This window comes from Magallana gigas, chromosome 2 (genome assembly GCF_963853765.1).
Source record: "Magallana gigas chromosome 2, xbMagGiga1.1, whole genome shotgun sequence".
Classification (NCBI taxonomy): domain Eukaryota; kingdom Metazoa; phylum Mollusca; class Bivalvia; order Ostreida; family Ostreidae; genus Magallana; species Magallana gigas.
Window position 1 is genome coordinate 31,572,242 of NC_088854.1, and position 27,577 is coordinate 31,599,818.

General features: G+C 32.6%; 1 protein-coding gene and 1 long non-coding RNA gene across 9 annotated transcripts in view; one reads left to right on the forward strand and one right to left on the reverse strand.

The window, feature by feature from the left end:
* Positions 1 to 11,451, forward strand: part of LOC117681208 (tensin-3-like) — a 38,908-nt gene extending 27,457 nt beyond the window's left edge. For all 8 annotated transcript variants that reach the window (XM_066076145.1, XM_066076150.1, XM_066076151.1 and 5 more), the window contains exons 12-22: positions 1,543 to 1,793; positions 3,208 to 3,409; positions 4,475 to 4,760; positions 5,093 to 5,262; positions 5,370 to 5,456; positions 5,639 to 5,860; positions 7,300 to 7,377; positions 7,511 to 7,591; positions 7,721 to 7,889; positions 8,340 to 8,408; positions 8,693 to 11,451. In XM_066076145.1, coding sequence (XP_065932217.1) covers positions 1,543 to 1,793; positions 3,208 to 3,409; positions 4,475 to 4,760; positions 5,093 to 5,262; positions 5,370 to 5,456; positions 5,639 to 5,860; positions 7,300 to 7,377; positions 7,511 to 7,591; positions 7,721 to 7,889; positions 8,340 to 8,408; positions 8,693 to 8,837 — 1,760 coding nt within the window. In that variant the 3' untranslated portion in view covers positions 8,838 to 11,451. The remainder of the gene's footprint in view (positions 1 to 1,542; positions 1,794 to 3,207; positions 3,410 to 4,474; positions 4,761 to 5,092; positions 5,263 to 5,369; positions 5,457 to 5,638; positions 5,861 to 7,299; positions 7,378 to 7,510; positions 7,592 to 7,720; positions 7,890 to 8,339; positions 8,409 to 8,692) is intronic.
* Positions 11,452 to 12,946: 1,495 nt separating this feature from the next.
* On the reverse strand, positions 12,947 to 14,629 carry LOC117681503 (uncharacterized). Its single transcript, XR_004596154.2, has 3 exons — positions 14,523 to 14,629; positions 14,305 to 14,421; positions 12,947 to 13,859 (listed from the first exon to the last, which is right to left on the reverse strand). It is a non-coding gene; the product is annotated as an uncharacterized lncRNA (long non-coding RNA).
* Between the last annotated feature and the right edge of the window lie 12,948 nt (positions 14,630 to 27,577).

Genomic DNA, 27,577 nt, shown 5'->3' on the forward strand with positions numbered 1-27,577 from the left:
GTTTCTCTGTGTGTGTATAATAATCCAGAACAATCATATACTTAGTGTATTTTGTAATGTCGCCATAGTTATCTATATACATGTACATGTATCCTAGCTCTTAGATTGACCGTTTTTGAAATTGACCTTTTGGTAACGAGGTCATGGTCAGCCACATTACAAGGCACTTATTAATTTTCATAATCAGAATTCACGTAAAATTGTAAACAATATATATTTCAATTTTAGTCCCAGCAATGCAAAATATTATAAATATAGTCAACTATATTTTTTTTTCATGGCCGGGCTCTATATAGGGGTTAGATTCTTAGCAATTATGGGGAAAAAACATTAAAAAACCTCATTATGCAGACATAACAGCCGTTTTTTGATTGACTTTATCCATGTATGGCAAGAAAAATCCTATTTCCTATCTATTACACAATGTCATATTGGGAATCATTGTCAGAAAGCGTCGTCCAATATTTCACTAAACAGTTTGAGTTTGAGTAATTAAGATGGTTGGGAATTTGTCCAAAAACCATATTCTCTTGTTTTAAAAAACCCCACAATGCTCTGAACTTGGGGCCAACTTGCTCTTGTGAAAAGACAATTAAGGTTCTTAGTCAGAATTTCCTCAGTTGAGCTGTAAATTGACAGATCATCATCACCCCTTGTCTTTAATTATGCCACCGGTAGATCAGGTAACACGTTTTTTCATGTGTTTTCTAAAAGTAGAAGCATCTTAGTTGTCTAAGACTTCGATTCCACATAGACTGAAGCAGTTATAGCTTATGAGCTCAAGCTGAACAAGGCTTTAAGGTTATTGCAGGATGCCTTATTTATTGCATGATGTCTAAACCCCAATGGATGATGCATCCATCTGGAATGCTCTAATGAAAGAACTGTTGCATGCTCAGTGTCATACCAATGCCAAGTCCTGATCTAGCTCTCTGCAACTGCTCGAAGAGAAAAAAGCTGCTAACATATATATAAAGAAAAAAAAAAGAAAAAAAAGATGATGTTTTCTTAGTGCAACCCACTTTGGAGGTTGATATGTTTCTGACTGTTGTTTTCTGTCAAGTTTGTTCATTGTGATAAAGTTTGAAATTAAATGAGCATTTTATCAGAAGACTGTACAGTTTTAGAAAAAAAGATATAGTGTTTGTTTGTTTAAATTAATGTTTCTCTGTGGGTTGTTTTTTTTTTACCCATGACAAAATATTTTAAATTTCAGTTATCTAGAAAAAAATATACCCACATAGAAACTTATATGTGTATTTCTGTTATATAATCAATGTGTAATACTGTATGATATTACAAGCTTATTTATGCATAAGAAAAAATTATTTCAATTTACTAATGACTAAATGTATGATAATATCCGCTTTGATAAAAGAATTTTAAAAATTACTAATGATTATCAGTAATCAGAGAGGATTATACCCTGTAAAGAATAATAATAAGTTGTTTTCAAGTTGCAGTAAGAAAGAAATAATTGGGGGAAAAAACATGGGTTGTTTTTACCATTTTCTTAACAAAATTTGTAATTTTGGATTTCAGGAAACGTAGAAAAATCATACAAGACTGAGCGAGATCATTTGGAATCAAATAAATTGGACGATCTGAAACAGTCGTTGAGTTCGGTCAACAACACTGTGCTAAATCAACCGAATCTGAACCAACAGAGCACGCCGGGAGGATACACCCAGGAGCATGTTGTCACCAGGAGGGTGGAGACCCGCAAGTATGAAACCAACTTCCAGCAACAGCAGCAGCAGCAACAAGAGCAACAGATGTCCAATACCATGCTTGTAAGTTTGTGGCTTTAAATGTTGCTCTAATGTTGAAAAGGAGGCTGCATGGTCGATCATTAACAAATTACCCATTAGAATTTCCTTAAAGGTTTTTATATACGATTTTTTTTTTCTTAGCCATAATTTATAAAGAAAAATTGATTGGGGTTTTTTTTTTCTGTATTTTTATGCAGGGCTCTTCATTTAAATGAAATTATTACGGTCTAAAAATAGCCAAGACCACCCAGCCCCTCTTGAGATCTTATGGATTATATGAAATTTAGTTTTGTATGCATGTATTTCTAATCTGCAAAGGCAAAGAAACACTATGTGACTTTTTCTCTCATTCTGTGTTTCCCTTTCCCATATCAAAAAGAATATTAGATTTAAATTTGATTTTGAAAATCTTCATGATTTGATTTATTACATTATGCAACATAAGCAGCTATAACTGGTTTTTCTCAAGCCTGTTAACTACATTGAGGTTTTTTTTTTTATCAAACGAGAGCCAATGTAAAGTGAAAATGGAGGAAAAGCAAGATAATTTTTCATGAGGTCATTATGATTCAAAGAAAAAATGAGGGAAGCCAGAGATGTGATTTATGCAGTGCACTTGGTACTGGAATGAGTGCGGTAGCTATAGCTTGCACCCATAGGTAACTGGCATTTGGTGCCTCTTTTGATTAACGGTGAATTGATATGGTGAGCAATTCATGGGGAGCATTTTATGGGGAGCAGAATGCAGTAATGTGCATCATCCAGATAATCATGTTCTCCATCGTCTGCTTATTCATCCATTTCGGCAAATTATGCACATCTCCCCATTTTTAGCCCATATAGATTCAGTTCATAACAAATCCATTCCACCTACACTACTTTTATATAATGTCATGGCAGAATAATTTTATTGACTCAGGCTGTTAGTTATGAATTGATGTTTATTGTACTACGCCCTGCTTGCCAAATATAAGGGTCATTTACTTTTAAAAGGTCAAAGTATTTTTAAACTGGATCAATAATATTTATAACCTCAGATTATCAATGATGGTTAAATATTACCAGAAACATGATGTTGTGCTGCAACCTTTTAAGTACGAGGTTAGGCAAAAGCAGGTTCTGTAATTAATGATACGTGATATAATGGAGAAAAGCCTGTAGGCCTTTGACCAAAAACTTGTATTATCAAAGCATGTAGAGGTTTTTACCTGGTTAAGGTTGAGGATAGGAATCTTTCACTTCAAAGGTAAAAGGGGGAGAAAGGTATCGTGAATGTTCTTCAGATACACCGAATATTAATCAGTTTTGCATGAGTAATTGCTTTGGAGACATTTTCCTGATTCGGTGCTTTTTATGTAGCAAGAGCATTTTACAGATGAAAATGGAAAAGTTGACTTGAATCTTGAAATGTAAGTAAAATCATGTGCTGTTTCAGGGACAGTCCTATGCCGCCACCCCCAAGACTTCTCGGACTGTGGAGGAGGACCGCTTCAGCCTTAGACCCATAGGGCCTGGAATGCAGCCCCTGGAGCCTGAAGGCTCACCTACAAACGTGGGAACCCTAAACCGTTCCACCACCCCCAGTTTCCCGACAGCCACCACCCCAAGTTTTCCGGTCAGCCCAGGAATGTACACAGGTAATTACAGTATTGATTAATTAGTGTATAAAAAGAGCTTATAACTTAATTTCCAGTGCTCACATATTTTTTATGTATAAGTTAGATATTTTCTATCAGTGAACGATTCTGCAGTTCTGATTTGAATGATTATCACTGATTATTCACACAGCTAGGAATAGTTGTTGGTTTAATGGTAATTACTGTGCCAGGACGTGACATTTAGCAGGGCACACTACGTAACAACACCTGGGGTAATCTCACATACACTGTAGTACATCTTCTCTCTCTGATGCTCTGTGCATAGGGCAACACACTTAACTTGTGTGCTTAGAGCCACCATGACATCCTATACACATTCTTTAATTAATCAGCCTCTAAAAGGTAAATACAAGGCTTTCTATTTGTATGTGATTTTAATACTGTGAATGGAACTTTTTTGCAGGATTTGCTCAGATATGATTGATGATAAGGACACAAATATGTACAAGTCTGTATTGTATGGATCCAGACAATTTTTTTTTTGCATAATGCATCCATTTGTCATAATCAGTTATATTATTGTTTTTGATGTATACACATATGCCTCCTGAGGGTCCTTGATTGGTGAATATACATATTCCAAATTTTAGAAAATTTCTCTATTTCCATTGAAAGGTTTCCTTTTGAGAGAGGCAATCTTTATGCAATTCTTATCTTCAAATTCCTAATGAAAAGATTGTACATGTGTTATTATACAGAATACTTGAGCTTTGGAACATTACATTGCATAAGGGATGATTAGGTACATGTATTGGGGAACAACCAAAATTATTGGGGGGGGGGGGGTATATTTTTACGATGATTCATATTACATGAATTACAGCAAATAATCAAAGATGCTAATCCTTGTTCAAAGAGTTTGATATAATAGGTCGAATCTGATATTTTTTTTTACAGCTTTTTGAAAGAATTATTGATTCAACAACTTTGATTCATGTGCCAGTTTCATTAGTGTTTCCCCAGTAATCTTGTTTCTCAATGTTACAGAATGTTCACTATGTATTTCATGTTAAAAACTATACATTTTCATTATTTCCATCCCAGACAACAGTCAACTGATGAGAGAACATCAAGCCCATAATCAAACCTTGGAAAGACAACAACAACAACAACAACAGCAACAACAACAACAACACTTCCAGTATCAACAGAACTACCAAACCAGCCACCAGCAACACAGCTACCAGACTAGCCAGCAACAGCACCAGCAACATCAGCAGCATTACCTGACGGAGGATCAGCAACACATGGGCACACGCAGCCCACTTCACATAGACACCTCCAGCCCTCAAATGATGTCCAACGTCATTGGTTCAAGGAGTCCAGCTAGGTAAGGGGGTTTACAACCTTTTCTTGTGTTTTAGGTCAAGGTCAGAATTGAGGTTTTTTAAAATGAAAAACAATTGTTAATTTGTTTCATATGGAGGATGAAAGTGGTAATTACTTCTGTATTAAACACTATTGTTATATTTTTTCATCAAAAATGAAATGAATCAAATTTTTAAAAAAAATACTTTAAAAGTTTTGAGACTATGAGTATAATGTGAAGAAAAGATACTGTTACTTGTACTTCACTGCATATACCAGTTATTAATGCAAAATGCAAATAGAAAAACCTTGCTGCGATATTAGCATTGATCAATTCATTTTGTTCTGCTACAGCCCCCACTCCCCTGAGACGCTGAACACTTTGAGACATCAGCTCCACGTGGCCAGTAACAATGTGTCACAGTCACACTCCGCCGCCCTCAGTCCTAACACGGTCACTGGTCAGAGCTCCCCCAGCGTCTACTTTGGACTCTCCCGCAGGGGAAGCTTGTCATCTGTAGCTGGTATGTACTTTGTTATAGCATGGAAATCAGGGGAAATTTTTATTGCATATAACTTAAAAAGGGCATTATACTTACTAAGATTTCTTGTGTATTTTTTGTCCATTCAGATTCGGTAGATGCTACCCATGCAACACCAAAGTTTGTTAAAGACACCTCCAAATACTGGTACAAGCCCAACATATCCAGAGAGGAAGGTTTGTACACGTGTCTTATGATGCCTAGAAAAAACTCTAGTTTCTAGAAAAGAACAATATATTTACAGTAAACTAAACCTTTGAAGTGCATTCATTTTTTGAAAATATCCATTTTTCCTTCCTTTGTCATTGCAGAACCATGGAGCTCATGATATTCTATATTTTATATCCTTCTTTTTCAGCCATCCAATTGTTGAAAGACAAAGCACCTGGAACCTTTGTAGTTAGGGACAGTAACTCTTTCCCAGGTGCGTTTGGTTTGGCGCTGAAGGTTGCGACGGTCCCAGCTAATGTCCAGACAAAGTCCACTGGGGACCCATCGGTTGATCTCGTTAGGCATTTCCTAATCGAACCCACCCCTAAAGGTGTTAGACTAAGAGGATGCAACAATGAACCTGTTTTCGGTATGTATCCCAAATGAGTTTTTGTTTGATCATAGATGTTCATGCCAAGTAAAAGGGAAATTACTCAGCAATATGATCTGTTTTTATACCCCCGCTCCGAAGGAGAGGGGGTATACTGTTTTACCCTTGTGTGTCTGTCTGTCTGTCTGTCTGTCTGTCCGTCCGTCTGTCTGTCTGTCTGTCCTTCCGTAACAAAAATTTCTGTCGCATTTATCTCAGCAACTATTTATCGCAGATGCTTGAAATTTTAAAACAGTGTTTGTTAAGGCATGCCATATCGTGGGATATATTTTTGTACCAATCAGGCGTCAACTTCCTGTTTAATGAGAACTTTGTTTATTTTTAGCCAAAATTTTCAAACTAATTTCTGTCAAAGAATTCTCAGCAAATATTTATTGCAGATGCTTGAAATTTTTACACAGTATTTGTATAGGCATGCTATATAGTGGGATGTATTTTTGTACCAATCGGACGTCAACTTCCTGTTTAATGAGTACTTTGTTTATTTTTAGCCAAAATTTTCAAACAAATTTTCGTCAAAGATTTCTCAGCAAATATTTATTTCAGATGCTTGAAAATTTTACACAATATTTGTATAGGCATGCCATATTGTGGGATTTATTTTTGTACCAATCGGGCGTCAACTTCCTGTTAAATGACGACTTTGTTTATTTTTAGCCAAAATTTTCAAACAAATTTCCGTCAAAGATTTCTCAGCAACTATTTATCGCAGATGCTTGAAATTTTAACACACTATTTGTATAGGCATGTCATATTGTGGGATATATTTTTGTATCAATCGGACGTCAACTTCCTGTGAAATAATGACTTTGTTTATTTTTAGCCAAAATTTTCAAACAAATTTCCGTCAAAGATTTCTCAGCAACTATTTATCGCAGATGCTTGAAATTTTTACACAGTCTTTGTTAAGGCATGCCATATCGTGGGATATATTTTTGTACCAATCGGATGTCAACTTCCTGTTAAATGAGTACTTTGTTTTTTTTAGCCAAAATTTTCAAACAAATTTTCCTCAAAGATTTCTCAGCAACTGTTTATCGCAGATGCTTGAAATTTTAACACACTATTTGTTTAGGCATGCCATATTGTGGGATATATTTCTGTACCAATTGGATGCCAGCTTTCTGTTAAATGTCGACTTTGCTTATTTTGCATATTCACATCAGTGCGGGGGTATCACTAGTGAGCATTGGCTCACAGATATCTTGTTCAATATCCCTAGTACCGGTAACAAAATTTGGATAATAAATATTCTTGTTCAATTGCAAAATATTTTGATTCTTAAATTGATTGTAAATTTCATTTTCAAAATGAAAGCAGGAACAAGTAGGAAATTTTATGAATGGTTTTTACATAGATAACCTTGTTCTTTTTAGAGGGGATTGATTTCTAAATTTCATTTTTCTTGGTCTTTACAGGAAGCTTGGCTTCATTAGTGTACCAGCATTCATTGACACCATTGGCCTTGCCATGTAAATTAGCTCTACCAGAACCAGGTGAGAAACTTTGGACACATTTAATCTTACATAGCTATGTTCATACATTTATATGTAGTACAATTTTTTTTAAATATTATATTTTTACTTTATTTTCACTTTGGTAAATGATATTTTGAATCTTCCAATACAGACAATATTCATGACCATGTCGATGGCCCAACATCACCAGACCTACCTAGTTCTGCTGCAGCTCTTCTTGCCCAGGGCGCAGGTAAGGGGAAATCTATATTTTTTACTTTCCAAATAAATACATCACATTGTGCACCCTATTTTAGAGACAATTGGATGATTTTTCAGAACAAAACTTTAAATGAAAAAATCTTTGTTCTCTTGTTTTTAGCTTGCAATGTCATGTACCTAAACTCAGTGGACACGGAGTCCCTTACAGGGCCCCAAGCTGTCGCCAAGGCAATCAAGCAGACGTTTGATGGTAGCCAGAAACCAAAGCAGACTGTTGTTCATTTCAAAGTCTCTAATCAGGGTATTACTCTCACAGATAACCAAAGGAAGTAAGTGTTCTTAGGGATTATTGGATATCGAATAACAGTATCCAAAATTATCAAATTACGCAGATAGTGAACCCTGGTTGGTTTTATTTTTTACAAGAATACACCGAACATTTTATATACCGTATGCAATACATATATTAGACGCTTAACATTTTTACTGTGCAAATGCATATCCTTTCTTTAGCTGCAATACCACTAATATAGCAATTTCAGAGTATTTTGACTCGACATTTTTTGGAGAGGTAACACTCTCTCAATAAGTTTGGAGAGAGCTGCACTATTGCACTTATCCTTTGTGGAAGATCCAGGATGGGAAAATTACTAAATTTTTTGTTTTAGAAAAAGTGATTTTCTAAGAAAATTTACAATATTGATCAAGTATGTTGAGAATATTTTTGTGAGTCACAAACACATAGGCCAGAATGTAATCAAATTCACACACTTTTTCAGGCTCTTCTTCAGAAGACACTACCCTGTCTCCTCTGTCACATACTGTGGAATGGACCCCGAAGGAAAACAGTAAGTCTATCCATAGGACTAGATAGTTCTACTCTTAGAGGGTCTTATTAATGTAGAATGCTTAGGTGAATTTTTGTTGGTTTCCCAAATTTTTAAAATCATTATGCTATTAATATTATTCAAGTGACTTCTGTTTACTAATTTCCTTATCTGATGATAGATTAAATGATAAATGTATCAAATTTTCAACAAAAATTTTATAAGAAAAGAAATATTTTAGCTGAAAATGAAATGTAAATTGAATTGTCTACCTTTACTCATTTTGTGATTTTTTTCTTCTCTAGAATATTCGGTTTTGTGGCAAAGAAACAGAGCGGAGGAAATGACAACACTTGCCACCTGTTTGCTGAATTAGATCCTGGTCAACCAGCATCTGCCATTGTCAATTTTGTAACAAAGGTCATGATTGGTCAAGGAAAGAAAGACTGAAGAGAACTAACTTTTCATTGGTTTATGATTTTCTCACCATAACTTACATTGGTCTGGATACATCGGACATGTAAAGATCAGTGCTTAGATAGCTTTAATCGTGTATTTTGTCATGCTGCAAGATATTATTATTTATTCTCAAATAAAAAATTTAAGAGATCTGAATTGCACAATGAAGCCCTGGCACAGAGGTGGAGAACTCCACAGGATAGAGAGCATTCCCCCACCCAGAGGAACAGAAAAACCAGAGGGGATTTTTACATCCAAGGATATTGAATATTATTGTGTGTCTTGATATTGTATCTGTGTTACAAATGTATATTTTTGTATGCGTTAGAAGGAACTTGTAAAGATGTTGAATGAATTTTCTTTTTAGAACCCTATTTTATCCTTGTATCAAACCCACTTGATTTTTTAACAGTAGCAAAATGATTTTACATACTGCTGAATTAGACGATGCATTAGCAAGCATCTCATTGTCTAAATATACTGTCTGTGCTGGTATAAATCAAATGTTTAACCACACTGAGAACAATATGTAACCATATTGCTCCAAAGTTGGAATGCATGTTAATGTGATCATATCATAAATCATTATGCAATTCTTTGTTGTTAATGCCCCCCTCCCCAGTACCCCCACCCCAAACAATATCAAGTGTGTATTAGTTACGAGACTATAGCTTTTGACCAGAGATGTTGATTATATAAACAACAAACTTAGATGGTAGTGTCTTCCACAACAAAATGCCGCTGTTGGCATTCTGGCTCTGTTGTTCTCGATCGGGTAATTTCTTACGTTTGTTTTTGTCATTGTGTGTTGAAGAAAAAAGTTGTTGTCCGTTTGTAGATAAATCTTATTATCGTATACACTGTTATCAACAATCACCGCATTTATGTTTTCATGAAAATTTGTTTACTAGTATATCAACTATTGACCATCTTTTTTTTTTTTCATTTTTTTTAAAAAAAAGATTTATTGGTTGTTCTCGCCAGAGGTTGTATTTTTTACTCTGAATCAAAATGTGATAGAAATAAAATGATCTGCATTATAAATAAATTTAATTTTCAGCCACTACCAGATACATTTACATTTTTTACAGAAATATTATTATATATATACCACAATATATACAACTTTTGTTTGGCTCTTGCATTAAGATTTGGTAATGTATTGAAGAAAGTGTTCAAAACGGCATGGAATTTCACTGCTGGTCTTTTCATGATCATGTAATGTGTGTGTGATATATTACTTTGCTGTAGAAGCGTACATGTGTATTTCTACAATGTACAATTATATGAAGCAATTAGTTGTTGTGTACATATATATTGAGCTATATACATTGGGTGTGAAATATTTAAACCATATTGTTGAGGTTATCCTCTTTATTTATTGCTGTTTTCTCCCCTTCCCTATTTTTACCATTTATTCCTTTATATAATTATTTGAAAAACCATCAAAGAATTAAAGTTAGAGTTCTTGCCTGCTTATAATTTTTATATACAGTACTTACTGAGGAATATTTAGGCCAAAATTATTGATAGACATTTTTTTTCTTCTACAATTAAGATTTTATTTTATGTGTATATTTCTTATGGTAGCTACGAATGAAATATGTAAATTTAAAGTCAAATTCACTTTATTTTCTCCCTCCCCTGTGATATTAAATGATGATATTCATTGAACAAAATTAATCTTATTTTTTAAAATTGATTTTTTTTGGATCTGACACATTAGAGGGCTCTTTGGGTTCCTTCAGTTCATGAGAAGAAAAGGAACTCGTTCTCTTGCCATAACTCTCAACTGCATTTGATAAAAAAAATAAATGTACTTTTTGGAAAGTTTTTGTTATTTTATGAACTGTATATTGATCATAGGACTCCAGAAAACAGCTAGATTACTGCCGATTGAAGGAGTTCTATGAATAGGGTGCTATTATCTCATATGCATGAGTATATATGTTCTAAAAATGTGTGCGAGGTATTTGCTTTTAATATATATACCGTATAAAATATGAATCTGTACTTATAGTGTTTCAGCTTTATTTTGGATAATGGTTTATATGTATGTATAATACATGTATATATATACATTTTGTACTGTGTTATATAAAACATGTACTTCTAGTGCTCATGAAATCAGGGCACATCAGTAGCTATGAACAGACGAAAAAAAACATGTACTATTCACCTCAGTTTGTACATTGCGAATTACATGTACTTTCTTTTAGTCTAGGTAGGGTCTTTTTCGATAATTTAGAAAAATTGTTTGGAAGAACTGATGAAAAATGAACAGCCAGTGAATTAGATGGAAATAAGACTGTAAATTTAGTTCAAATTTAGCCCCAGCACCCCCTGTACAATCCTAGAGTTCAAAGTTCTGTTAGCAGGCAACTGAATAGAAATGACCTAGATAACTTGGTCGGTGGATCAATATAATATACTGTGGAAGTCATTTTTTTCCATTGGTTGTTGTTACTTAGTCGTCAATGGCAACACTTTGATTGGTTTGGTTTAATTGGGGTTTTGAAGGATTGGACAGGGTGTGCTTTAGATATGAATTCTAATTTTGTTGTACCATTCTAATATGTATGCAATAAATTTCGTTTTTAGTGTGCATATCTCTTCCTTATTTTCCTTCACCAACTCTTGGAGCAATTTGCGCCACTGATATCAGACTTGTATTAATAAATGAAAAAAATTTATTACAGTACATGCAAAGTTCCTTTGAAGATCTTATGATTGAATTGAATTCTAAATTAATTCCTGACGTAATTATTTTTACTATTTCCATTTATGGTAACAACAATGCAAATCAGGCTCTTTTTCATTTAAGGATATTTAAAAAAAAAATTTGTCATTCACAAAGAAAATGGGTGAATAAGGCGTTTAAAATGCCCATTTGAGGAATGAATAGAAACTGAAAAATTAAAATATCATTAAATCTGATACATTTTTTTAAATAATTAAAAATGATGTATATTTCATGTAACATCTGTTTGTAATCCTTAAATATTTTAATTACTTGTAATAGATTGATTTAAACTGGCGTATGCGCGTCAAAACCTCCAAATAGTGTTATTTTTATAACTTCAATACCTTTTCTTTTATAGAGTGGGTCTGAGCTCCATATTTTTGTCATAGTCTAAATGCGGTTTAATAGAATTTAAACCGATTTCAACCAACAAAAACATGGAGAGATGACCCACTTTACTTAAAAAATGTCATTTTGTAGCCAAGAAAATTGAACGTTTTAGAAAGTTAATATAAGTCCGTAAATTCGTGGCCAATGTCTGAATGAAATGGCTCAGTGGTTAGAGCACCAGACGTTAGGCAACTTTATAGAACTAGAGTTTTTAGGTTGTGGGTTCGATGCCACCAATACTTTGGGATTTATTATTTTTTTCGTATCATTTTTTTGAAATATTTCAAACTGAATATAGTTAGAAATTAACCTCTTGTAAACCTGTATTACAACATCAAATATATTTAATCGCAAAAAAATGTTAGATTTGAAATTGTATTTTACGACTAAATCAAATGGGCAGTTGTGCCATCTTATTTCCCCATCTTCTTGATAAAAGTTACATGGTTTGTAGTTGACCCAATATGGTTCATTCATGGTCAATAAAAATTCCATTTGGGAATACACCTTTCATCATTTCCTTAGCCTACACTTATCACTCTCTCTTGGAGATGGACATCTGTTCCTATACTACATGTATAATGAATTACATCACAAGTTACAAGTAAATGATGTAAAACTAACGTTATTTATACAGAACCCTGCATAGTCTGCCCAGTTACTCCAAATTATAACAGCATAGTAATTGAATAGTGAAACACAGCTGCTAAATATATCACAAATAAATGACCTTTCATGTACTGGTTTGGATAACAAGTAAACCTCAAAGCATAGCCCTCTAAACGCCTTGCATCTTAATATTCTTCAATGAATTGCAGCCCTTTAAGATGATCACCATTTCAACTATTGATGTTTAGTTTGTCTGAATGATGACATAAAAACTGAGAAATATTTTTAACATTTCTTATTTAAAATATTCAAAAATGTAATTTCTATATATTGGAGAATACATATATATACATGTTAAAATGTTAAATCGATGGACTGATCACTGTTGGGCGCCTGCAGAATGGCAGTTACTAAAATAAACTGGTCCTCTCTTTGCCTCGCAATGACTGGAGGGTCAGCATCCATGGACTGATTTCCCTTAAAAAATATAACATTCGGCATGATGATTTTTTTTTACCAGGCAAAGCAAATAAGAGACTTTTGGAGAAAAAAACGTTATACATGTATCACAAAATTACATAAAAAAAAGATTATTATTTGTTTAAAATTTCTTACTTTTCTGTGGCCAACTTCTGGTAGTACAAGATAGGCTGACAACCAAATCTGTTCTCTTCTGTTTTTCAGTGCAGTAGACTTTTTTATACATGCATTCAGCTTATATTAGCTCCCTCTATTCATATCATGTGACTTAACTTTAAGGGCACATTGGTATTTACGGTTGTACACACTTGTTTATGATCTGGTATGGTCTGATCTTTTTAAAAAAAATTAATAACTGTGTTTGAATACAGTATTCAGAAAGTGTCATGTTACCTGTTAGAGATGGAGTGTTCTAAGAACCGTAAAACAAACAGTAAAAATATATCTGTCTTGGTTGATACAGACTGCTTTGTTGTTGGTTTTTCCAATATGGAAACAAAATTCAATGAAACGTACTCATCATTAGTCTAGATACGGTAACACTATATTTAGAATAGTACAATGTAATATGAACAAATGTTTTTCAAGAATGGTGTATCACCTTTCTCGATTCTTTGCTTTTTTTCTGGACTATCGTTAACTTTTTTAATCAAATTGTTTTAAAATACAATTTTCCAATAACGTTATGCTACCTGTTAAAGCTGAAGTGTTTTGAAAATGGTTTTCATGAGTAGTTGAGTTTGTCTCTGTCACTGTTGTTACAAAGTGTTTTGTTGTTTGCTTTACCAATGCTGTAACGAAATGCAATGATAAGTTCCAACTTTTGATTTAAAACTTCCTTGTTGAGAATGGTAATGTTAAAAACTTGTTTTTTTTTTCAGAATAAAGACAATGCGTTTGTTGAACAACATCCCCAATAAAACAAGTGATTGCTTTCTACAAAATGTATATTCTAGTGATACAATCATGTTAATTGTTTATAAATACAGATTGTTCTTACCAGTGGAATAATATATGATTGGTAAAATTTGATTTATTACTTAATCAAATAAGATATCGTTAAAGTATCAAATTTATTTTTCATAAAAAACCCAAAATTAATTCATAAAGACACTACTACTCTAGAAAATATCGAACTACATGTGAATGTCTAAATATTATAAATAGCTTTGTAATTAAAATAAGATTACAGTTTACCCTTTAGTCATTAGCATGTACAATCTGAACCTTGCTCACCAGTCGGAATACTTATACAGCCATGTAAAGTGTGACACTCTTCGCCACGCCCACAATTACATTTATGACCACGGTTCTCCCCATAATGTTGATTTCCATAAGTTCTAGGAGGACAGGCTGCAACAGATCAAGGGTAAACTATAAATGACTCTTGCAGTTCAAGGTATGCGATAAAATGAACAGATTTTGATTTGATGTGAAAAAATAATTATACATACGGGGGAATATTCCGTTGATATGAAGTGAAAGTATATGCCACACTCAACTCTGAATAATAAATAGAAATTCAAATGCTAACGTTAAGTAATTAATTTTAATCTTTCAACCTAGAACAGAAGATAAGAAGTTAACCCCCCCCCCCCCCCCCACACACACAAACACACACACATGTAATTTGTTATCAATTCTTGCACAGGTGCAACTCAATTTTATTTTGGTAATTCAAAACACTCATTTTTTGTATTTACCTTTCATTTACACGGCCAAATCATCTGTTATTTTTGCTTCTGGATTTTAAAAAGGTAAAATCAATAAAATAATCAAAATCAATAACTTAGACACTTTTATCAAGGATATATTGTATTTTGGTGATTGATTTGAACTACAACTTTAGCTAGTAACCACGTTTTATAAATATCGTATTACATGTGCACAAGAAATAGGTAATCAAAGATTACAGAGCTCACCGAGACGAGACACATCTTTATGAAATTAACTTTTTCATATTATTTAAAATTCATTTTTGTTATCAAAAATATGACATATCATGGTGTGATTTGACACAATTTCGCACAATATCATAGGTTACAATATTGAATTATATGATATGTAAATTTCAAACTGTATACGAGGGTAAAAAAAAATACGATGACTTTCCATAGCCATTTTATTTAACGTCATATTATTGTTAATAAATTCAGTAGACATAATTAGCAGTTGCTTCAAATGATTTGAAATCAAAAAATTTCATTTATTCCTTTATTTCTAGGAATTATTTAAAATCTGATCCTGCAAAAATGAGATCACGGCGCACGGTCAAACTTTGTGTGGCGACAATTCATCATATTATTTTCAAGGTAATATCTCCATAAATTGGGCTTAAAGCCAACTAATATTCAATCCTAAAATCAAAAATTGTCATGATATTCTATGTACCAAATAACGACGGGATACATAGATTTGTTGAACAGATATCAGTTACGAAAGACATACAGTCCTCTTTAAAATTGACTAAAACGTTGACGTCGCCTGACGTCACGGCGCAACGAGAAGTATAAACAGTATAGATATAACTCGGGAAAATAAACAACGTCATCAGGCATTCAGAGATTTCTTTACTGTCAACGAAGAGACATGCGGTCAAGAATAAAAAAACAACAAATTAGATGTCAAATGAAATATTGCCGATTTAAATTGTATGGCGAAAAGCACAAAAGACTCAGGGTGATATAAAGATTGGATATTTCTATTAACTGTGCGTGCGTCATCTTGACGTTATGTTTTCAACGTTACAGTACGCCGTGGTGACAAAACATGTTGAATATAAAATCGGGTAACAAAGATACATTTTCATCAAATGGAACGAAACTTCGTATATCAATAAAAGTAGTATTGTTTCATAAATTAATATGTTAGTTATGACTTAACTGAAAAATATATGATAAACAGCCAGATTGTCTTCGTACTTTTTGAGTGACCCTCGTAGTATGTATGATATAAAATTTATCTATATATAATATAATACAATATCATATGATATAATATATTTATTATATCATACAAAACCCTATTTATATGAAACAATAAAATGTTATACAATATTATGCAATACAATATCATATTATATGATATACCATATATCAACTTCGTCTCGGTGAGCTCAAACGGGACTTCTCCAACTCAGCTACTTCTTGAGAAACCGCAATATTTTTTTATATAATTTTTCTAACATTTTCAATACTTCATAATACATTGATAAATTTTATAGCAACTTCAATATGTTTCCTCTATATAGTTTCCCTTGATGTTAACCTACAATAGAATTCAAAGTATGTCCTCAATTACGTGTGCCATGATGTTAATCTGCTTATTATTACATAAAATAAAACCCCTCTTTTATAATAATCTATTTAGTATAGTTTATTAGCTCAAAACCACATGGTTTATAGGCATTGTATAAATACATGTAAATACATAATCAATGTGAACAAATTTTTTGCAGTACACAGACATATCTGTACATATATGTATTTTATAATACTTAAATTATCACATTAGGACGATAATACACATATTAATTAAAGCAAATTATTTCTATACTCTGTGGCTTTCTAAAGAAAAATACATAGATTGTTTAATTGCTTCTTATTTCTCAAACTCAGCAACTGAACAAGCTTAAAGCAAGAAGGCTTTGACCAGTAATAATTTTTGATATTAATACACCGTATATGACTGTACTTTGGACATTCTAGAATGAAGTGATATTCATCTTCAATCCTATTAAGAGTACAAAATCTACAAATGCAATGCAAGCGTACAGTTTGATTATACCGACCTTGTTCTATTGCTAGTCTATGTGCAGACAATCTATATTTTGTCAAATAGTGAACAATATTTTCTGATATACATTTTTTAAGATAATACTGGAGACCAAAAGGGTCGTACAAATATTTGTATACGTAACAACAGAATGTAGAGGAACATGTAAAGAAAGCGTCTCTTTCCTGGATAAAGACATCACATAGTCTTTGCTTAATATCTAGTAACAGTTTTCTTTGATTTGGAACATTTTGTGCATACCAAACATTGCTAAAACCAGAAGAGCACAATAAATATTTTACCATAAAAATCCCAGAATTTTCACATTGGATGGAATACATATCTATTATGTATGAATTTATGCTAATCGATTAATTTGATAATCATTCAAATTCGATATGAAAAAAAAAATGTTCAATAAAAATACAATATGGTGGCTCACCCTACCCCCGAGGACCATGTTTTGAACAAACTTGATTGAAACTGCTCTACCTCAAAATTCTTCCCACAAGTTTCAGCTTTTATGGACAAATGGTTTTTGATAAGATTTTTAAAAAATTGCCATAAAAGTTTGAATAATTCTTTATTACCTCTCCTTGAGAGAAGGCGTGGTCCTTAAATTGGTTTTATTTAAAAAATAACCTTGAACGCCCTTTACTTTAGGATGCTTTTTGATTGATTTGGTTAAAATTGGCTCAGTGGTTCTGGAGAAGACAAAAATGTAAAAAGTTTACTGGCGGACGAACAGAGAGACAGACAGACGGACGATCACCGGACAAAAAGTGATAAGAAAAGTCTACTTGAGCTTTGAGTTCAGGTGAGCTAATAATAACTCATTAAAAATGGGTGTTATTACGGAACCGGACACCTTCTCGAAAGACAGCTCGTCCAAATAGACAACTCTTCGAAAATCAACTAATCAAAAGTAAAACTAGCCGCTAGGTCTAAGATATCTGAGTCTAATGAACGGATCGCTAGGTTTCTGATTTGAAGTTGGAAATATTCAACTAAAGACTAATAACATCGATATAATTTGTTAATTTCAAGGCGAAACTTACATGTTAAATTCATTATAACTAATAGAATGAACAAAATATTACGAAACAAGATACTAGTACCGGTAAGTTTAATTAACACTTATGCCCTCCTTCTTTGGAAACATCTGCGAAGAAAATAAACGGAAACAGCAAATAATAAGAATTTTTCTACGTCCAAGGACATAACCCTATGGAAAATTGCTCGATCGTACCCATAATTTCAAACTTGTCCTAGAGATTATTATGATAAATCTGTTAACTGAATTTCATTGCAACCTCTGCGAAGAAAATTAACAGAAACTGTTGGTGGACCGACTGACAGCAGCAGAGCAATATGCCTTCCCTTCTTCGAGAGGGGGCATAATAAATATATTTCATGCTTGTAAGAAAGAGGTAACTAAGGTGTCCATCTTGAATTTGATGCTAAGCATAAAATATTAAAGCTACGAATATCTATGTTGTGGCTAGGCTAGCTTACCGTTCAACAGCGTAGCGCTACGTAGCCCTACGTAGCGACTACGATTTTGAACGCAACCCTGGAAAATGGAGAATCAACTATACAAGACTCTTGCAATTTCAATGTGCAGGATGAAATGAAAAGAATTTATTTTAAGGTAAATTGAAAAAAAATTATACATATATGGGGGCACAATACGGCTTTTAATACATATGGATGCAAATTCCGTTGATGCAGAGGAAGTTTGTGTAAATAATAAAATGATTTTAGACACTCAGATGCTATACACTAGTAGTAATTTTATTTTCCATTTACAAAATTGATAACAACCTGTATATATTAAGTTAACTTAAATTATCTTTTTGTATAGGTTGAAAATTTCAACTTATACAAAAAGATAATTTAATTAAAAATTTTGTAAATTGTACACTTCTACAACTCCATAAATTCTCGTTTTGAAATTTAAATCACATACCATCACAATCACATAAATATACATACCGTTCACTGACACAGTCAAGTCCCTTTGCACCTTTTGCTTCTGAACATAAAGTTATAATTAATAAGACCAAATACATGTTTCAACACCCCCGGTATTTAATACACTTTAATCATGGAAACACTGGTATTGCATGTCCATTTTGGTCACAGAATTACAATTTGAATAACATGTATAGCTGGTAATTATATTTCCCATATATAAACCATATCATTGTACCACAAAAAGGGACTGGTTCAGGACAGCAACTTCCTGAGATACCGTGATATTATTTTCCATCATTTTCCTTTTAATTTTATAAATATGCAACTTCAATACATTTCCTCTACTGTGTATGTACTAATCAATTCATTAATTATGTTATCTCAATATGTATGCCATGATGTTCTACTAATCAATTCAATATATATGTCTTCTAGTCTTTTGTATGTTTTGGTGTAAATCTACTAATCAATTCAATTACAATGTACGAGCATTTCCTCTATAATGTATGCATTGATGTCAATCTACCAAACGATTCAATGATGATAATTTATACATTTGATAATCATTCAAACAAAATTTGAAAACTAATGTTTAATCAACACCTGTCACATCAGCTGTCCCCAATTAAGATATTATGAGTGTTGAAACTTAAATATGAATACATATACATCGTACATCTGCTTATTTACATGTATGTGGGCAAAATATAAATTTTACTGCATGGGCCAAAGACAGATAGATTGTTCATTATGAGGTGCCCGGATATCAATAAATCCGATATTTTTTGTTTTAAATCATTTAAAACAACATATATTTAACTTATCATTGATTTTAAACCTATAAATATGTTCAGTACTTGGAATTTGTTGACTCAAACATGCGTATACGTATCAAAATTAGCAAATAATGTTATTTTTTAGAACTTTAAGGCATTTTCTATTATAGAGTGGGTCTGGGCTCCATATTTTTCTCATAGTCTACATTGTAATAAAGTTCGAATGGAAAACAAACCGATTTCAATCAACAAAAACGTGGAGAGATGACATCAATATACATTAAACATATTACAGCTTACTCCACTTATATTGAATTCGCTTATTTTGAAATTCCGCTTATTTTGTATTTTGTATCGTAATATTTTGTATTTTGTATCCCAGCAATTGAACATTTTGAAAAAATAATACAAGTTCGTAAATTCGTAGCCAAAGTGTCACATAATATTTAAAGACTCTACTTTGTTGTGTCTAAAATGGCTCAGTGGTTAGAGTTCCTGACATAAACTAACCTTATATATCTAGGGTTTTTATGGTATGGGTTCGATACCACCAAATTTTCAGGCAAGATGTTTTTCTTATTTGTTAAATATATTAAAAACTGAATATAGTTAGAAATTGTGCTTTGGCAAACTCGTATTATAATATATTTGAATAGATTTAATAGGGAAAAAATAAATTCAAAATTGTATTTCACGACTAAACCGAATAGGCCTTTGTGTCTTATTCCCCTATCTTCTTCAACATCTAGCTGTTTTAAAATATTGTCTCACAGTTAATTTCTTATAAAGCTACTTATCGAATGAGTGATTGACACATTTCGGACTCTATATGGGATTTCAAAGAGACAGAGTGTCATGTCTTAAGAACTGCTAATCTCTTAAAACATTTTCGTGAAATTATCAGTTTTTCATGCATGTCTTGGACATCAAAGACTCATTGAGTTTATTCAATTATATTATATCTGTTAACCTTTCACCTGTTCACCCAGCTTACTAATGTCATCACCTGTCAGTTTATAGTCATTGTTCAAATTCCTTGACATAGTTATGTACAGTTGTCAATAGGCCATCTGGAATACGGCGGCCAGTCTCGGCCACGTCCGACTCACCCAGAGTCTTGTCCGACTTGTTTGTTAAATTGTTGTAATGTTGCCATCGTTGAGTCTCGTCCAATAAATTCGGAATCCTGCAATAATTGCCTGTTTATTTCTCTGGAACTGTACACTGGCGGGCCTTCGGGAATACGGCAAACCTACCCTTCGTTTTTACCTTTTACCGTTTTTACAACGCGCCACAACCTAATACCTTATACCCTCGACGCCAACATTCCCTCACTCCGTTCGTACTGCACACGGCGGATGCAGTTCTAGACGAATAAATTCTACGCGGTCACATATGATTGAAGATCTGTTGTTTAGGGAACTTCCTAAGTTTTACTCTCTCTCTCTCTCTCTCTCTCTCTCTCTCTCTCTCTCTCTCTCTCTCTCTCTCTCTCTCTCTCTCTCTAGCGTCCATGGACAGCTTTCCCCTACAAAATATAAGTTTATGTATAATGAATTTTGTTTACGGTTATCCAGTAAAGCAAATCAAAAAAATTGATAAGAATTCTATATCAAACACAACTTCTCATTAACTTAACCAAACACGTTTGTAAAATTGAAAGAAAGATAAAAATAAGATTTTTAAATACATGTACCTCATAGTTTTGAAGGCCAGCTTTCTTGATGTATAAGATACAAGATGGGCTAACAACCAAGCTGTTTTCTTCTGTTTATCGGGGCATAATATATAAATAGTGCCTGTTTGGGAGGGTAACAGTTGAAATTGACACCCCGAGGAAACCATTGTCAACCGACGCGAAGCGGAGGTTGACAATGGTTTCCGAGGGGTGTCAATTTCAACTGTTATCCTCCCAAGAAGGCACTATTTATTTGATTATACTAAATGTCTTAATATTAGAGATTTTTTTTTACTGCTTTTATATATCTACGTTGAACCGTACGCGCATAATTTACGCGCATGCAACAATTCGTCGTGTTACCCGTTGCTAAGTGTGTTGCTTACGCTGAAGGTAATAGAACGGATTGTCAACTGTGTCTTAACCAATCAGATTTCAGTATTTAACATGAAAGTATAATAATCTTATTTATACACGCACTAGCTTATATTTAAAAGGTGGAATCAAGTAGATCCCTTCATGCATATCATGTGACTTCCAACGATAAACAAAAAAATCTAAAGCTCATGAACAAACATGGTTGTATACATTTGTTAAATACACTGTGTTTGATCTTATCTATTTTGAACTATATTTAGGTTTTGTTTGAATACAGTTTCTTAGAAGTGCTATATGTTACCTGTAATAGATGGAATCGTCTGGGAATGATTACCACGAGTAGTAAATATTGTCTCTGTCACTATTGTTACAGCGCGTTTTGTTGTTTGCTTTTCCAGCGCTGAAACAAAATGCATTATTATACTTTCATGTTAAATACTGAAATATGATTGGTTTATAATCAGTTAATAAATTTATATTAATTAATTTATTTGTTTGAAATAAACTATTTCAAATATATTAAATTCTTTATAAACTGGGTCAAACTAAAAATTTTCATAAATGAATTCATAAGGATATTTGGAAGAAAATATAGAACTACTATAGTGTATAATTTTCTAAATATAGTTTCACAATTCAAATGGCTACATTGTTTAATCATAATCAGGCAAATTTTAGTCTCGCTTACTAGTCGTAGAGCTAATACAGCCATGTACAATGTGACACTTTTTATCAGGCTCACAATTACATTTGAGACCACAGTTCTCCCCATAATGTTGATTTGGGCATGCGGTGGAACAATTATCTCCATAAGTTCCAGGAGGACAGGCTGTAACAGAACAAGAAATGGGAGTACATATTATAAATAACTCTTGCAGTTAAATGTACAGGGTGCAATAAACAAATTTTGTTTTGATCTGAAATTAATAAAAAAAAATGTATACAAGTACACACGGACGCATATTCCCTTGATGTTAACGAAGTTATGACAACAATCACCCCTGAAAAAAGACGGTTTCAAAAATTACAGTGGAATGTTTAGTAATTCAATATTTCAATCTAAAGGGGAAAATTTTGACCCTACTTCAATTTTAACTAACTTACTATGCGTAAATAACTTACGAATCCACCATAGATGACAACATATACACATGTAATCATGATATAGTTTAAAAATTCATACCGTTAGTTTGTTTGAATGCAACAACGCGATCATTTTTCATTTTGAAAATAAAAGACATACATGTATTTCCTTAACATACCGTTCATTTAAATTTGCACACGATCCTTTACTGCCTTTTAAGGATATGACCAGTAAGATCAAGTACATGTTTCTACGACTCCGGTATTCATCAAATATCATATATCATTATTTTGAACTACAGGACTGGCTTGTAACAATATTTCTCAATTAACCAATTATCATACTATATTTAGAATGACCTAGCACAGGAACCGCTTGTTGACACACCGAAATATCATTTCCCATTATTGATAGATTTTTTTGCAATTTCAATATACTTCCTCTGTCAATTTTCAATTTATTCAAACCAATTAAATATAAAAATAACGTAATAAATGTATTGAAAATTCATCCTACCTCCGTCTGTAAATAAAATCTCTTGAGATACTGATACTGATCCAATCATGGAATACAAACTAAAATCATGGAATTTCCAACTTTAAAGCTGGTTTTTTGTTCCAACTGTAATCCTGGAGTTTCGGCCTTTTTTGTTTGAACATTATATCACAGGCAAACTGGGCATAAACTTAAATTTGTATATGTCTGAACTAGGAGTTTTTATATAAAAAGATAAGATTAAACCGTTTAAATGTATACAGGATCAGATATCAAATATACCGAAATAATTTTTAATCAAATAAATGTTATCTTAATATGTAAAACAAGAGGGTGGCGTAAATTAAATGCAGGATTAGAACGAAACACACTAAGAGACAATTAAGATCAAAACAAAGTCTTAGAATTTGTATATTTATCTACATGGCGTCGATAAAGATCAGTATTAACAACATAAAATTAAAGTTGAAAATTCCAAGATTAAAATTAGAAACTCCAACTTTAAAATTGGAAAAATCAACTTTAAAGGAGATTCCAGGATTAAAGTTGGAAATTCCAACTTTAAAGTTGGAATAAAAAAATTTACAACGTGGCACTAATATACGCTTCCTTAAAAACCAGCCTATGATAAAATGTTGTACTTATCATATACAGTGCTTTATTTTACGGCACATTCCAAGAACATTTTCATGAATGTTTTATTTCGCTCAAACCATATCAATGGTACATGAGGTACAAAAACAAAAATATTTACAAATGTACAAATACAGTGTCAAGTTAGGAAGAGTACAGAGTGAAATAAATCGAGCTAATATTTTTTTAATAAATATGGACAATTTTTTTTAATGAATCAATGTATTCATAAGGTTCCCAAATTTATAAGTGTTAACAGTTGTTGTACAGTGTATATTTTTCTTCAATTAATTTGTTGCGGAATAAAGAAAATGCCTGACATTCAATAGTATAGTGGTATTCGTCACCCAAAGTGTTTTTATTACATAACGAACAAATTCTATGACATCTTTCTATGTTATTCCATCTTCCAGTTTCAATTGTTAATTTATGATTACAGGTTCTAAATTTTGTAAAAATGAATCTTAAGTCATTTGGAAGTTTTTTAAGATAAGTTTCCTGTCCAAAGCTTTTCTTACATATTCTGTAATTCAAACATTTGGGTGCATTTTCTACATTCCTGAACCAATCTTGTAAAAACTGATTTATGAGCGTCTCTTTAACAATAGATTTTAGCCAGTTGATACTAGAAAAACGTTGATTTATCCAGACATAGGAAAGACCACATGAGTTAAGAATATCTCTAACATATTTCAACCATGGGTGCATAAACGAACCCTCAGAAAAACATTTATAAAAAGAGTGATACATTATATGCGTAAGCTTACAATCATGTGCCAGTAAAAGTTTAGCCCAATAAGTTATTAGTCGTACCTTGATAAAAATAATCAAAGGGTATCGTCCAGTTTCATTCAAGGATGGGTAATAGGACTGAATTTAACTTAAAACATGAGACCACATCGCTCACCTGAACAACAGGTCTTGTATAATTCTAATTCGAAATGCTTGAATATGAAATTCTGAAAATATTATAAACCTCTCATATATTCCATAATGATATAATACATTAAACAATACATAAAAAGAAGCCTACATTTTTTAAAATCATACCCTAATATCTATGATACATTAACTGACCAATCTTAAAATCTTACATTTCCCTATTATATTTCTATGTTGGTCCCTCTTGGGACCCCTGCATTGGTCCGGAGTCAAATTTTTAACAGTTTATAATGCTCATAATATATATCATACAAGCTTTAACGTTTATATTGGCATTTCTGGTGCAGTGGTTCTTGAGTAGATGTTAAAATTTCCCCATTATATTTTTGTTAAACTTTGAATCCCTCTTGGTGCCAAGTATTGATCTGAGGGTCAGGTTAAACAATTTACAATCTACCTTAACTGGGGATGTTTGCATTGTAATATCAAAAATCGTAGAATTGTAGTTCTTGAAAAGATTTTAAAACATATTTCTTATATAATCGATGTTGAATTGAACTCCTCTTGGTAGTCATGATGTTAATAACAATTTAGAATCTACACTATCTGAAAATACTTGCATAGTAATCTCACAAGTTGTAGCTTTGTAGTTCTTGAAGGAGAATGTTTTAAAACATTTTCCCTATATATTTCTTTGTTAAACTTAAGAATTAGTCCTGAGGTCACGGTTTTAACAAATTAGAATCTTCACGATGTATACAAGTTTTAATGTACAAATGTACATGAAGTGCAGGGGTTCTTAGGAACATTTTTGTTAAGACACACACCTTTTTTGCTGAACATTTCGTAATTATCTCCCTTTAAAAAAGGGTTTCAACCTTTTCAACTTTATTTTAACAGACTTGAATCCCCTTCCCATACGGATGCTTTGTAATAAATTTGATTAAATTTACCTCAGTGTTTCTAGAAAAGTAAAAAATGGGAAAAGTTTACAGACAGATGAATGGACGGATGTTGGGGAACAGGTGATCAGAAAAACTCACTTGAACCTTCGCTTCAGGTGAGCTAAAAACCTCATGTCATGAATATTTTAAACAATTTTCTTCTAGGATCACCGGTATAAAATTCAGCTTCTTTTTTTTATTATGCTTAACACACAATGTAGCATTAATATTCATGATATTGGCGATACCGTATATTGATAAAACACCATAAGGTCATTCCAAGTTTTTTCTATGTTTAGCGTCCGCGGACGGATTGGTTTTGAGATGTAAAAATTAAAACAAAAACACAATTTTTGTTCATAAAGTCAGATCGCGTTTTCATATGTCGGGCTCAGGATCGCACTTTTAAATCCAGGTCAGAAATCAAATATAACAACATTCATAATGGCAATCATTTAGTAGGTATTTGTTATTTTTGTCACAAAGTGAAGAAAATACTTCAAAATATATAACAAATTTTATTTTGTTGAACTTTTAAAGTTGTGGTTTTTTTTCTAAGGTTTGTGGGTTTTTTCCTGATAGAAAGATAGGTTTTTGAGTTTTCGGTGGACGCTAAACAAAGAAAAAACTTGCAATGGCCTAATCATTGAGATATTATTTTGCAAAAATGTTGTCCCATCTTGACGTTGTCTTCCGTTGATGTGAAGATCGACGATATCATATCAATTCAATTTGCATATTGAACGATATCAATGTCAATATTATCATTTTATGCACGACGTCATCGATATCGACATCATAATTGGTCTGAATTCTGATCTTAGCTATGCTTTTTTTCATTTTAAAATAGGAAAGGTCTCTCATTGTTCACAACAGTAATGATTAAAGAACAACATTTGGCTCTTTGATAAGAATTCAATAACTCGTGGGATAAATTACTTCACAATAAACTTAAGGAAACAAAATAATAATACATGTGTACTACTACCCCCACCCCCACCCCACCCCCTAAAACTAGCATCGGTTCCCTAAAGATGGTTGTGTGAGCTACTGGATCTGAACTAAACACATAACGTATATTTGAATGGAATATCAATAAAAGTACATTATTGTTCAGATTTACATATACTCGTCAACACGCAGGACAATGCTTTTGCTGATTAATCAACTACTCTGATTCATTCCAGCCACTTATAGTTTTTTAATTATTTTAATGAGAATAGATTGTAACACTATAATGTTTTATAGTGCATAACAACCCTTGTAGAATAACAACCACTAAATTTAATATTGCATATCCTATTTAGTGGATTTAACGGACATCAGTTTCAAGGATATGTAAATTTGTGGCCATTAATCCTATCAATACAAAATGATATTAGAAATCGCACTTCATGGATCAATTAAACAAGGAAATCCATGAAAATGGGCATTAAACGAACATCGATGAAACCACAGCATCTGTAAACACATTCAGTAAACGAATACATTCAGGGCTTTTGTCTGATTCTGTGAACTTTCAAGTCCCCTGTACATGTGAAAATAATCAAAACAGCAAGAAATCTATTACGGTATTCAGTTTTGTTATACCCCTGTAAAACAGTTACTTACGAAAGCCGAATAGGGCCACATTAAAAAATATTTTTATCTCGTAATAACGAGTAAATTATCTCGTTATTACGAGAAAAGATCTCGTAATTACGAGAAAAGATCTCTCGTTATTACGAGTTATTTATCTCGTTATTACGAGTTATTTATCTCGTTATTACGAGAAAAGATCTCGTAATTACGAGAAAAGATCTCGTTATTACGAGATAATTTTCTCGTTATTACGAGAAAAGATCTCGTTATTACGAGTTAATTTTCTCGTTATTACGAGAAAAGATCT